At 50.3% G+C, this 14,286-nt stretch overlaps 1 protein-coding gene across 1 annotated transcript in view; it reads right to left on the reverse strand.

Moving 5' to 3' along the window:
• Window positions 1-13,601, reverse strand: part of PDZD8 (PDZ domain containing 8) — a 443,966-nt gene extending 430,365 nt beyond the window's left edge. Inside the window, exon 1 of the mRNA XM_086922919.1 lies at window positions 12,530-13,601. Coding sequence (XP_086779045.1) covers window positions 12,530-13,407 — 878 coding nt within the window. The 5' untranslated portion in view covers window positions 13,408-13,601. The remainder of the gene's footprint in view (window positions 1-12,529) is intronic.
• Between the last annotated feature and the right edge of the window lie 685 nt (window positions 13,602-14,286).

Below are 14,286 nucleotides of genomic sequence, written 5' to 3' on the forward strand. Positions count from 1 at the left end.
CATCCATCCACCGGCCGTGCAGACGCCTGCCCCACCCATCCAAGCTCACGCCTGCCGCATCCATCCATCCACCCAAGCAGACGCCTGCCGCATCCATCCATCCACCCAGCCAAGCAGGCGCCTCCCGCATCCATTAATCCACCCAGCCGAGCAGACGCCTGCCGCATTCATCAATCCACTCAGCCGAGCAGACACCTGCCGCATCCATCCATCCACCCAGCCATGCATACACCTGCCGCATCCAACGTTACACCCGGCTGAGCAGGCACGAGCAGCATCCATCCATCCACCCAGCCGAGCAGACGCCTGCCGCATCCATCTACCCGGCCGAGCAGACGCCTGCCGCATCCATCCATCTACCCGGCCGAGCAGACGCCTGCCGCATCCATCCATCCACCCGAGCAGACGCCTGCCGCATCCATCCATCCACCCGGCCGAGCAGACGCCTTTCGCATCCATCCACCCGGCAGAGCAGACGTCTTTCACATCCATCCACCCGGCAGAACAGACGCCTGTCGCATCCATCCAGCGGCCAAGCAGGCGCCTGCCACATCCATCCATTGGCCAAGCAATTGCCTGCCACATCTATCCATTGGCCAAGCAAACGCCTGCCACATCTATCCATTGGCCAAGCAGACGCCTGCCACATCGATCCATTGGCCAAGCAGACGCCTGCCACATCGATCCATTGGCCAAGCAGACGCCTGCCACATCGATCCATTGGCCAAGCAGACGCCTGCCACATCGATCCATTGGCCAAGCAGACGCCTGCCACATCGATCCATTGGCCAAGCAGACGCCTGCCACATCGATCCATTGGCCAAGCAATTGCCTGCCACATCTATCCATTGGCCAAGCAAACGCCTGCCACATCTATCCATTGGCCAAGCAGACGCCTGCCACATCGATCCATTGGCCAAGCAGACGCCTGCCACATCGATCCATTGGCCAAGCAGACGCCTGCCACATCGATCCATTGGCCAAGCAGACGCCTGCCACATCGATCCATTGGCCAAGCAGACGCCTGCCACATCGATCCATTGGCCAAGCAGACGCCTGCCACATCGATCCATTGGCCAAGCAGACGCCTGCCACATCGATCCATTGGCCAAGCAGACGCCTGCCACATCGATCCATTGGCCAAGCAGACGCCTGCCACATCTATCCATCGGCCATGTAGGCGCTTGCCACATCCATCCATCAGCCAAGAAGGCGCCTGACACATCCATCCATCAGCCAAGAAGGCGCCTGCCACATCTGTCCATCAGCTAAGAAGGCGCCTACCACATCAATCTACCGGCCATGAAGGCGCCTGTCACTGGTATCCACTGGCCAAGCAGACTCCTGCCGCATCTATCCACCCGGCACAGCAGATGCCTGCGCCATCCATCCTCCCGGCACAGCAGACGCCTGCCGCATCCATCCACCCGGCAGAGCAGACGCCTGCCGCATCCATCCATCCGGCAGAGCAGACGCCTGCCGCATCCATCCACCCGGCAGAGCAGACGCCTGCCGCATCCATCCACCCGGCAGAGCAGACGCCTGCAGCATCCATCCACCCGGCAGAGCAGACGCCTGCAGCATCCATCCACCCGGCAGAGCAGACGCCTGCAGCATCCATCCACCCAGCAGGGCAGACGCCTGCAGCATCCATCCACCCGGCAGAGCAGACCCCTGTTGAATCTATGCACCGGCCAAGCAGACGCCTGCGGCATCTATCCACCGGCCAAGCAGACACCTGCCGCATCTATCCACCAGCCGAGCAGACGCCTGCCGCATCTATCCACCAGCCAAGATGGGGCCTGCCGCATCTATCCATCGGCCATGCAGGAACCTGCCACATCTATCCATCAGCCAAGAAGGCGCCTGCCACATCTATCCATCAGCCAAGAAGGCGCCTGCCACATCTATCCATCAGCCAAGAAAGCGCCTGCCACATCTATCCATCAGCCAAGAAGGCGCCTGCCACATCTATCCATCAGCCAAGAAGGCGCCTGCCACATCTATCCATCAGCCAAGAAGGCGCCTGCCATATCTGTCCACCAGCTAAGAAGACACCTGCCACATCTATTTACTGGCCATGAAGGCACCTGTAACTGCTATACACTGGCCAAGCAGACGCCCGCCTCATCTAGCAAAGTAGATGACTACAGTCTCTATCCATGGGCAAAGCAGGCACCTACCATGTCTAACCAAGTGTCAAGGAGACGCCCACTATGTCTAGCCACTGGCCAAGCAGAAGACAGCCATGTTCAGCCACTGGTCAAGCAGAAGACAGCCATGTTCAGCCACTGGTCAAGCAGAAGACAGCCTTGTCCAGCCACTGGCCAAGCAGAAGACAGCCATGTCTAGCCACTGGCCAAGCAGAAGACAGCCATGTCTAGCCACTGGCCAAGCAGAAGACAGACATGTCTAGCCACTGGCCAAGCAGAAGACAGCCATGTCTAGCCACTGGCCAAACAGAAGACAGCCATGTCTAGCCACTAGCCAAGCAGGCCTCCATCACATGGTAACCAGACACTCATATGTTACAGTTGGGTACATGAATTTATAAAACTGTGACAATTATGCACTTCTAGATTTGCTGTTAAGCAGTCCTAGTCAGCAGTTGTGCACATAGCAGTCATATTGTTTTGTCACTGGACGGGGGGCATACCAAGCCCATCAGTTGGGCACGGAGTACTTATGTGAAGGTGGAGATTATATATATATATATATTCACTGAAAAAACCATAGGTTATAGACCATATATAGTTAGGAATTCGCATTTACAAAACCTTATTTTACTCACACAAAACCATTGAAATTCCATATATAGTTAGTTGCACTAACTATATATCGCGCACCCGCAATCCACTGCTGATGATGTCACATATTACATCATTCATGACATGGTCAGTGACATCACTGATGACATCACTGATGACATCTCAAATGACATCACTGATGACATCTCAAATGACATCACTGATGACATCACTGATGACATCTCATTTGACATTACTGATCACATCACTGATGATATCATTCATGTGATAATACGATGAACCTCTTCAGACTCTAATATAACCTTAGATACAATCAGTGTAAACAGACACTCACAGACTGTCACTCATCCATGGAGTTACTCACACACCTAGTCAGTCATGCAAAGAATCAATCACACCTCCATTTCCTCAACTATACAGTTATACAAACTTTACTTATTCAAACATATACTAACACATATTTACTCTCTTATACAATCCCTGATACAAGTTCACAATGATCCATACAGCCACTCACACATTCACTGGCTCTTATGCACAGTTATTTATATATGTCAACTCTCACATGTACTGTGTTTTACATATGTACTTACTTTGACATGTAGCACTGAGATATCCATTCACTCACCAATACACTCATGCACACAGTCAACCGCCCATACAGCTGTTTCCACATGCACTTTTGAAACCATACATCTAGTGAATCAACTGCTCACACATCTATGCACAGAGTCATACACCTCCCAGCCACCCACACACACACTCAGTCTCCCATACAAATACTTGGGCAACCAATCAATAACCCATATAGTTACTCATATAGCTACTTATCAACATATGCAACAGTTTACAGAACAACAGACATAATGATGCACAAATTAAGACAGTTTAGTCACTAACCCATGCACTCAGTGAGACACATTTAATCACTCACTCATACAGTCAGTCATGCACCTACTAAATCCTTCATCCAGACACTTATACATCCACTCATTCTTCAATATGTAAGACATATTTTAACTTTACAGAAACATACAGTCACTGGATGTTGTCATCAGTGATGTCATCAGTGATGTCATTTGAGATGTCATCAGTGATGTCATCAGTGATGTCACTGACCATGTCATGAATGATGTAATATGTGACATCATCAGCAGTGGATTGCGGGTGCGCGATATATAGTTAGTGCAACTAACTATATATGGAATTTCAATGGTTTTGTGTGAGTAAAATAAGGTTTTGTAAATGCGAATTCCTAACTATATATGGTCTATAACCTATGGTTTTTTCAGTGAATTTTCAAGGTTTTGTAAATGCTAATTCCTAACTATATATGGTCTATAACCTATGTTTTTTTCAGTGAATTTTCAAGGTTTTGTAAATGCTAATTCCTAACTATATATGGTCTATAGCCTATGGTTTTTTCAGTGAATATATATATATACATACATATATAAACATATATCATCTGTATATCTATATAAATACAAACATAAATGCATGCATACATATACTTATATGCATTTTAGGGTTGTTAGGGCGTTTTCGTGTGTATTATGTTGCTTTTTTAGGGCTTTTGGGTCAATTAAGTAGGGTTCCCGGAGCCTAGGGCTGAGGGGCCGGTTCAGTTTCGTGCGTATTGGTGTTGGCAAGGTTTTGAAGGTTTTTGGCGGTTTTTGGTCGAGATTTGGCCGTTTTATGGCTTTTTTTTGTGTTTGCGGGTGGGCGCGTATTCGGGTTGAAATTCGTCCCCGTTCCAGTGGATGGATTGGGCTGATTTTTGGTGAGATGTTAGGGAATCGCTGGAACTAGTGTCCAGCCTCGTTTGAAGCGGATCGGAGCAGTGGAAGTGCTTTAAAGAGCAATTATTGTGCGGAGTAGCGAATTGCCATGTTATTCAATGGGAGTTTTTGGTGCGCATGGAGAAGGTGAATTTGGGGTGTTCCAGTTGCGCTAGAGGGACGGGGCTTGGGTGAGCTGTAGGGAGAGTGGATCGGCAGGTGTGCCGAATTTTTGGGATTTGTTGGCCGAAGGGAAGGGTGTGCTTGGGCAAAGTCGATTTGGTGAAAACGGTGCGTTATTTACATGAAAGTTGAAAAAACACTAATAAAAGCAAAGCTAAAAAGCCACCTCATTACAAACAGAATGGCTTTAACTTAAACGAGGGCGAGATCTATTGCATTTTCAATGCTTGTTTACTTTGGTTCCATCAAGAAGGCATTCAGATGTGTCACACATTTGCCATAAATTCTGAATGTTAGCACTCTAGTTGCACATTAGATCACTGTAGTAAAGCCACTGCTCACCAGGGACGTCTGCTGCTGGTATTCAAAGTGCATGTTTCAGTCTGCATGTCAGAATTTTTTTAATGAAATAGAAGAGGATTTGAGAAGTCACTCAAAATGATCCCTAATTTTTCTTTCTGAAGCACTAATCATACTTTCCATGGCAAAATTAACCCCCTCATGTTGTTCCTTTTTAAATTGAGTGTTTTCAGACTTACCACTTCATTCCAATCAAGATGGCTTCTGGTGTGCCATACTTTTGTCATAAGTAAGACTGTTAGCGCTCTAGTTGTTCTTTAGAACACTCTGGGACATTCTGTCATTGGGCTATACTTGGGGTACATCTGGGTGATATTTGGGCTACATTTAGGCTCTTTTGTCTCTGGTGGCCATCTTGGGAGACTATGTCAGAATTTTTTAATGAAATTAAAGAGGGTTTGAGAAGTCACTCAAAATGTGCCCTAATTTTTCTTTCTGCAGCACTAATCATAATTCATATGGCAAAATATACCCCCTCATTTTGTTCCTTTTTAAATTAAATGTTTTAAGAGTTACCACTTTATTCCAATCAAGATGGCTTCAGGTGTGCCATACCTTTGTAATAAGTAGGACTGTTAGCGCTCTAGTTGTTCTTTAGAACACTCTGGGACATTCTGTCATTGGGCTATACTTGGGCTACATCTGGGTGATATTTGGGCTACATTTGGGCTCTTTTGTCTTTGGTGGCCATTTTGGGAGACTGCATGTCAGAATTTTTTAATGAAATAGAAGAGGATTTGAAAAGTCACTCAAAATGTGCCCTAATTTTTCTTTCTGCAGCACTAATAATACCTTCTATTGCATAATATACCCCCTCATTTTGTTCCTTTTTAAATTAAATGTCTTCAGAGTTACCACTTTATTCCCATCACGATGGCTCCTGGTGTGCTATACCTTTGTAATAAGTAGGACTGTTAGCGCTCTAGTTGTTCTTTAGAACACTCTGGGACCTTCTGTCATTGGGCTATACTTGGGCTACATCTGGGTGATATTTGGGCTACATTTGGGCTCTTTTGTCTCTGGTGGCCATTTTGGGAGACTGCATGTCAGAATGTTTTAATGAAATACAAAAGGATTTGAGAAGTCACTCAAAATGTGCCCTAATTTTTCATTCTGCAGCACTAATCATACTTTCTATGGCAAAATATACCACCTCATGTTGTTTCTTTTTAAATTAAATGTTTTAAGAGTTACCACTTTATTCCAATCAAGATGGCTTCAGGTGTGCCATACCTTTGTAATAAGTAGGACTGTTAGCGCTCTAGTTGTTCTTTAGAACACTCTGGGACATTCTGTCATTGGGCTATACTTGGGCTACATCTGGGTGATATTTGGGCTACATTTGGGCTCTTTTGTCTCTGGTGGCCATTTTGGGAGACTGCATGTCAGAATGTTTTAATGAAATAGAAAAGGATTTGAGAAGTCACTCAAAATGTGCCCTAATTTTTCATTCTGCAGCACTAATCATACTTTCTATGGCAAAATATACCCCCTCATGTTGTTTCTTTTTAAATTAAATGTTTTAAGAGTTACCACTTTATTCCAATCAAGATGGCTTCAGGTGTGCCATACCTTTGTAATAAGTAGGACTGTTAGCTCTCTAGTTGTTCTTTAGAACACTCTAGGAGGCTGCAGTAGAACACAAAGGAATCAACTGACAGTCTCTGTCCTTGTTGGATGTACATGTTTTACTGAGAATGTCAGACTTCATTTTCACATGACTGAGAAAGATAATGTGAATTTACAGAAAATATGCTTTCAGTTTAGCTTAAAGATCCCCTTCCAAACCACTGTGGGAAAATCATGAAATATTAGTTTTCTTTCAAACAATATTCATGATATCACAGCAGAAGGTTTTTTCACATGGTAAAATCACCTTAGAACCCACCACAATTCCTAAAACGAGTATGGTACCATCAACAAATGATTTATAATGTAACTAAAGTCCTAAAACCCTCTATTAACTACAATGCTTTTTAATGAGGTGCTATCATGTATATTGGTCCCAAGATGGCTGCCAACACTTCTTGGATGAAGTGCTGACAGCCAATCAGATCAGATGTGTGGTTAGGCTCCGCCCAGATATATATCTTGTTTTGAACCTAAATTACTCAAAATCCACTGGAGCACATATATTGAGACCTAGCAAAGGCACATCGGGCTAACAGTCCCTACAATTTTGCCAAGTTTCGTGCAAATCCATTCAGCCGTTCGAGCTAAAAGTGAGGCCAACCGCCCTATGGAAATTAACATGGGAAAAAAGCGTTTTGGGACCCCCCTTTTTTCTCGGCCCCCCCTTGATGAAACCCCCCCAAATTGTCAGGGACTGCTCAGAAACAAAATGTTCCATTTTCCTGAAAATTTCAGCCAATTCCGTCCACAAACGCCAAAGGTATTAGACATAGAATTTTCAAAAATCCCATAGAGAAAAAATCCTAACTATATATACCTACTGGCGACCGCCAGTAGGTAATATATATATATATATATATATATATATATATATATATATATATATATATATATATATATATATATATATACACACACACACACACACACTTACCCTATCTAGCCATTTTGGCAGAGGGGCACACCCAGTACTGTAAAAAGTGCTCACCTAGCTTCTGAGTCGCACAGGACATAAACATGACGATTTGTGTAAGTATAATGCACTAACCACATCTTGTGTGTAAGATATGAGCTCCTCTGTTTTGGAAGTTGCATGTGGGTCACTCATATGGTCTTGTGGTGGTTGAGCCATGTTTTCCTGGTCTCCCGTTTACAAAAACAGACTCATGTTAACTTGCCATTGGCCAAGACCTACTATTCATATGAAGGGTGTGGTCTTCTGACTGTACATTTAAGAGAGCTCACCTGATCTTATAGTTGGGCAGCATAGGCTTTCTCTTAATAACCTTCTTTAGCTGGTTGACAATGATGGAGGTGAGCTGGGGCATAGGTCTGCATCCATCCATCCACCCGGCAGAGCAGACACCTGCTGCATCCATCCACTGGCCGTGCAGACGCCTGCCCCATCCATCCATCCATCCAAGCAGACGCCTGCCCCATCCATCCATCCACCTAAGCAGACGCCTGCCGCATCCATCCATCCACCCGGCCGAGCAGACACCTGCCTCATCCATCCATCCACCCAAGCAGACGCCTGCCGCATCCATCCATCTACCCGGCCGAGCAGGCGCCTTCTGCATCCATTAATCCACCCAGCCGAGCAGACGCCTGCCGCATTCATCAATCCACTCAGCCAAGCAGACACCTGCTGCATCCATCCATCCACCCAGCCATGCAGACACATGCCGCATCCATCCATCCACCCAGCCAAGCAGACACCTGCCGCATCCATCCATCCACCCAGCCATGCAGACACCTGCCGCATCCAACGTTCCACCCGGCTGAGCAGGCGCCAGCAGCATCCATCCATCCACCCGTCCGAGCAGAGGCCTGCCGCATCCATCCACCGGCCGAGCAGACGCCTGCCACATCCATCCATCGACCCGGCCGAGCAGACGCCTGCCACATCCATCCATCCACCCGGCCGAGCAGACGCCTGCCGCATCCATCCATCCACCCGGCCGAGCAGACGCCTGCCGCATCCATCCATCCACCCGGCCGAGCAGACGCCTGCCGCATCCAACGATACACCTGTCGAGCAGACGCCAGCTGCATCCATCCATCCACCCGGCCGAGCAGACACCTGCCGCATCCATCCACCCAGCCGAGCAGACGCCTGCCGCATCCGTCCATCCACTCAGCCGAGCAGACGCCTGCCGCATCCATCCATCCACCCAGCCATGCATACACCTGCTGCATCCATCCATCCACCCGGCCGAGCAGGCGCCTCCCGCATCCATTAATCCACCCAGCTGAGCAGGCGCCAGCAGCATCCATCCAGCCACCCGGCCGAGCAGACGCCTGCTGCATCCATCCCCCGGCCGAGCAGACTCCTGCCACATCCATCCATCTACCCGGCCAAGCAGACGCCTGCCACATCCATCCATCTACCCGGCTGAGCAGACGCCTGCCGCATCCATCCATCTACCCGGCTGAGCAGACGCCTGCCGCATCCATTCATCTACCCGGCTGAGCAGACGCCTGCCGCATCCATCCATCCATCCACCCGGCAGAACAGACGCCCGTCGCATCCATCCAGCGGCCAAGCAGGCGCCTGCCACATCTATCCCTTGGCCAAGCAGACGCCTGCCACATCTATCCCTTGGCCAAGCAGACGCCTGCCACATCTATCCATTGGCCAAGCAGACGCCTGCCACATCTATCCATTGGCCAAGCAGACGCCTGCCACATCTATCCATTGGCCAGGCAGACGCCTGTCACATCTATCCATTGGCCAGGCAGACGCCTGTCACATCTATCCATTGGCCAGGCAGACGCCTGCCACATCTATCCATTGGCCAGGCAGACGCCTGCCACATCTATCCATTGGCCAGGCAGACGCCTGTCACATCTATCCATTGGCCAGGCAGACGCCTGCCACATCTATCCATTGGCCAGGCAGACGCCTGCCACATCTATCCATTGGCCAGGCAGACGCCTGCCACATCTATCCATTGGCGCAGACGCCTGCCACATCTATACATTGGCCAAGCAAACGCCTGCAACATCCATCCATCAGCCAAGAAGGCGCCTGCCACATCTGTCCATCAGCTAAGAAGGCACCTACCACATCAATCTACCGGCCATGAAGGCGCCTGTCACTGGTATCCACTGGCCAAGCAGACGCCTGCCGCATCCATCCACCCGGCACAGCAGACGCCTGCCGCATCCATCCTCCCGGCACAGCAGACGCCTGCCGCATCCATCCACCCGGCAGAGCAGACGCCTGCCGCATCCATCCACCCGGCACAGCAGACGCCTGCCGCATCCATCCTCCCGGCACAGCAGACGCCTGCCGCATCCATCCACCCGGCAGAGCAGACGCCTGCCGCATCAATCCACCCGGCAGAGCAGACGCCTGCAGCATCCATCCACCCGGCAGAGCAGACGCCTGCAGCATCCATCCACCCGGCAGAGCAGACGCCTGTTGAATCTATACACCGGCCAAGCAGACGCCTGCGGCATCTATCCACCAGCCAAGCAGACACCTGCAGCATCTATCCACCAGCCAAGCAGACGCCTGCCGCATCAATCCACCCGGCAGAGCAGACGCCTGCAGCATCCATCCACCCGGCAGAGCAGACGCCTGTTGAATCTATACACCGGGCAAGCAGACGCCTGCGGCATCTATCCACCAGCCAAGCAGACACCTGCAGCATCTATCCACCAGCCAAGCAGACGCCTGCCGCATCAATCCACCCGGCAGAGCAGACGCCTGCAGCATCCATCCACCCGGCAGAGCAGACGCCTGTTGAATCTATACACCGGCCAAGCAGACGCCTGCGGCATCTATCCACCAGCCAAGCAGACACCTGCTGCATCTATCCACCAGCCAAGCAGACGCCTGCCGCATCTATCCACCTGCCCCATCCATCCATCCATCCATCCGAGCAGACGCCTGCCGCATCCATCCATCCACCCGGCCGAGCAGACGCCTGCCGCATCCGTCCATCCACTCAGCCGAGCAGACGCCTGCCGCATCCATCCATCCACCCAGCCATGCATACACCTGCTGCATCCATCCATCCACCCGGCCGAGCAGGCGCCTCCCGCATCCATTAATCCACCCAGCTGAGCAGGCGCCAGCAGCATCCATCCAGCCACCCGGCAGAGCAGACGCCTGTTGAATCTATACACCGGCCAAGCAGACGCCTGCGGCATCTATCCACCAGCCAAGCAGACACCTGCAGCATCTATCCACCAGCCAAGCAGACGCCTGCCGCATCCATCCACCCGGCAGAGCAGACGCCTGCAGCATCCATCCACCCGGCAGAGCAGACGCCTGTTGAATCTATACACCGGCCAAGCAGACGCCTGCGGCATCTATCCACCAGCCAAGCAGACACCTGCAGCATCTATCCACCAGCGAAGCAGACGCCTGCCGCATCAATCCACCCGGCAGAGCAGACGCCTGCAGCATCCATCCACCCGGCAGAGCAGACGCCTGTTGAATCTATACACCGGCCAAGCAGACGCCTGCGGCATCTATCCACCAGCCAAGCAGACACCTGCTGCATCTATCCACCAGCCAAGATGGGGCCTGCCGCATCTATCCACCAGCCGAGATGGGGCCTGCCGCATCTATCCATCAGCCGAGATGGGGCCTGCCGCATCTATCCATCGGCCATGCAGGAGCCTGCCACATCTATCCATCAGCAAAGAAGGCGCCTGCCACATCTATCCATCAGCAAAGAAGGCGCCTGCCACATCTATCCATCAGCCAAGAAGGCGCCTGTCACATCTATCCATCAGCCAAGAAGGCGCCTGCCACCTCTATCCATCAGCCAAGAAGGTGCCTGCCACATCTATCCATCAGCCAAGAAGGCGCCTGCCATATCTGTCCACCAGCTAAGAAGACACTTGCCACATCTATTTACTGGCCATGAAGGCACCTGTAACTGCTATCCACTGGGCAAGCAGACGCCCGCCTCATCTAGCAAAGTAGATGACCACAGTCTCTATCCATGGGCAAAGCAGGCACTTACTATGTCTAACCAAGTGTCAAGGAGACGCCCACTTTGTCTAGCCACTGGCCAAGCAGAAGACAGCCATGTTCAGCCACTGGTCAAGTAGAAGACAGACATGTCCAGCCACTGGCCAAGCAGAAGACAGCCATGTCTAGCCACTGGCCAAGCAGAAGACAGCCATGTCTAGCCACTGGTCAAGTAGAAGACAGACATGTCCAGCCACTGGCCAAGCAGAAGACAGCCATGTCTAGCCACTGGCCAAGCAAAAGACAGCCATGTCTAGCCACTGGCCAAGCAGGCCTCCATCACATGGCAATCAGACACTCATCTCATGTTACAGTTGGGTACATGAATTTATAAAACTGTGACAATTATGCACTTCTAGATTTGCTGTTAAGCAGTCCTAGTCAGCAGTTGAGGACAGAGCATTCACATTGTTTTGTCACTGGACGGGGGGCATACCAAGCCCATCAGTTGGGCACGGAGTACTTATGTGGAGATATATATATACACACACACACACACACCCTATCTAGCCATTTTGGCAGAGGGGCACACCCAGTACTGTAAAAAGTGCTCACCTAGCTTCTGAGTCGCACAGGACATAAACATGACGATTTGTGTAAGTATAATGCACTAACCACATCTTGTGTGTAAGATATGAGCTCCTCTGTTTTGGAAGTTGCATGTGGGTCACTCATATGGTCTTGTGGTGGTTGAGCCATGTTTTCCTGGTCTCCCGTTTAGAAAAACAGACTCACGTGGACTTGCCATTGGCCAAGACCTACTATTCATATGAAGGATGTGGTCTCCTGACTGTACATTTAAGAGAGCTCACCTGATCTTATAGTTGGGCAGCGTATGCTTTCTCTTAATAACCTTCTTTAGCTGGTTGACAATGATGGAGGTGAGCTGAGGCATAGGTCTTCCTTCAAACTGTGATTTGACCTCAAAGTCAATGAGAGGGTCTTCCAGGAAACAAAAGCTCCAGTGGGTGAAAGGCAGACGGGTGAAGGCCAACCGCAGCCTCCCCAGCACGCGGGAGATCTTGACAAAAAGGTATGCCGATTTGCCAAAGACTAGGTCCACATCGATGGCCAGGTGGAAGCCACCGTTGTACTCCAGCTGCACCTCAAAGGCTAACTCCTCAGGTGCAACAGCCGACTCATCCCCCCCAGGTGGGACAGCAGGACCAAGCAATCGTACTCCAGTGAAAACAGGTAAGGCTTCCCCCAGGCACACCTCCCTGAGACTCAGTCCTTCAAGTAAGCGCCCAGCAGTCCGAGTCAACAGGAGCTCTTCTAACTCGACCTTGATCTTCTTGGCCACCCATCGTCTCAGTAGTGCTGTATCTCTCAGCTCACGAAACAGGAAAAGGAAGATCGCGTTGAGGAAGTGGCATGTTTCTGGTTTGGGGATTCGCGTAGCTCCCCCGGCATGGGAGGTAGAAGATTGCTTTGGGACCTGAGTATCAACTCCCTCTGCTGCCTCCTTGTGATTAGCTTGGCCGTCCTCTTCCTGCTTGCCTACTTCAGGCTCCCCAGGGGCTTGCAGATAACCCCTTAGCTGGGGGCCGGGCACCCCGGCCCTACCGGGGGCACCCCCTAACCGTGGCCTGGGCTCTGGCTTCCTGCGATAGAGCAGCAGGCACTGGAGTAACAGGGTGAGAAGTGTCCCGGCAAGGGCCGACAGCAGCATCAGCAAAGCAGGGTACATGGTGCCAAGGCTCACCCTTGCTTAGCAATGTCAAGGCGTGTCTCCTTCCATGGCCCAGCTCTCCCCGCTGCTGCGAAAATGCCCAAAGCAGGGTGGTGCTGTTCTTCGCCCCCGGAGCCCCTCGCTCTCTACCTCTCTCGCTCTTGACTCGGACTGACGCGAGCACTTCCGGGAAGACTAACCTCCCCACTCTCAGCCTGTTGACGTCAAGACGTCAGAGAACTCCATACGCCGCCCCGCCTCCTCCAATCCCGGAATGCGTTTTGGCTACTGAACTGGCAAATGCGCAGCCAACGAGCTAAGCGCGCATGAGGATTGGTGAACGTGGTTGGGGGATGACAGGGAAGTGTTACGATGTCGCCTGTGTAATGACTTAACCATGCACCACCTTTCTAAATAGGTTCTGCAGTTTGGGACGGGATCATCCTAGGCGGCTTTACGGCAGACTCTAATGGCTGAGTAACAGACGGGCGGGCAGGTGCATAGCTGCCAAGATTTCAGATTGCTAAATATGATATTTTCGTAAATTAATTGTAATTATGAGTGACATTTCAATGACCATGAGTGACACTTTCTTGCGAGCAACATCAGGGAATGAAGAAGAGGCGAACATGTACATATAAAAAATGACACCCATTTGAGCAACAAGAAACTCTAAGAAGATCTTAAAACGCTACAAAGCACCCATAGCTGCCAAGGTTTTAAATTGCTGTGTGTGACATTTTCATAATTTCAGTGTAATTGTGAGTGACATTTCAACGACTATGAGTGACACTTTCTCACAAACAAAATCAAGTAATGTAGATGATGGAAACATATAAATATTCAAAATTACACCCATTTGAACAACAAGAAATTCTAAGAAGATCTTAAAACTGC

This window comes from Lissotriton vulgaris, chromosome 5 (assembly GCF_964263255.1).
Source record: "Lissotriton vulgaris chromosome 5, aLisVul1.2, whole genome shotgun sequence".
Lineage (NCBI taxonomy): Eukaryota > Metazoa > Chordata > Amphibia > Caudata > Salamandridae > Lissotriton > Lissotriton vulgaris.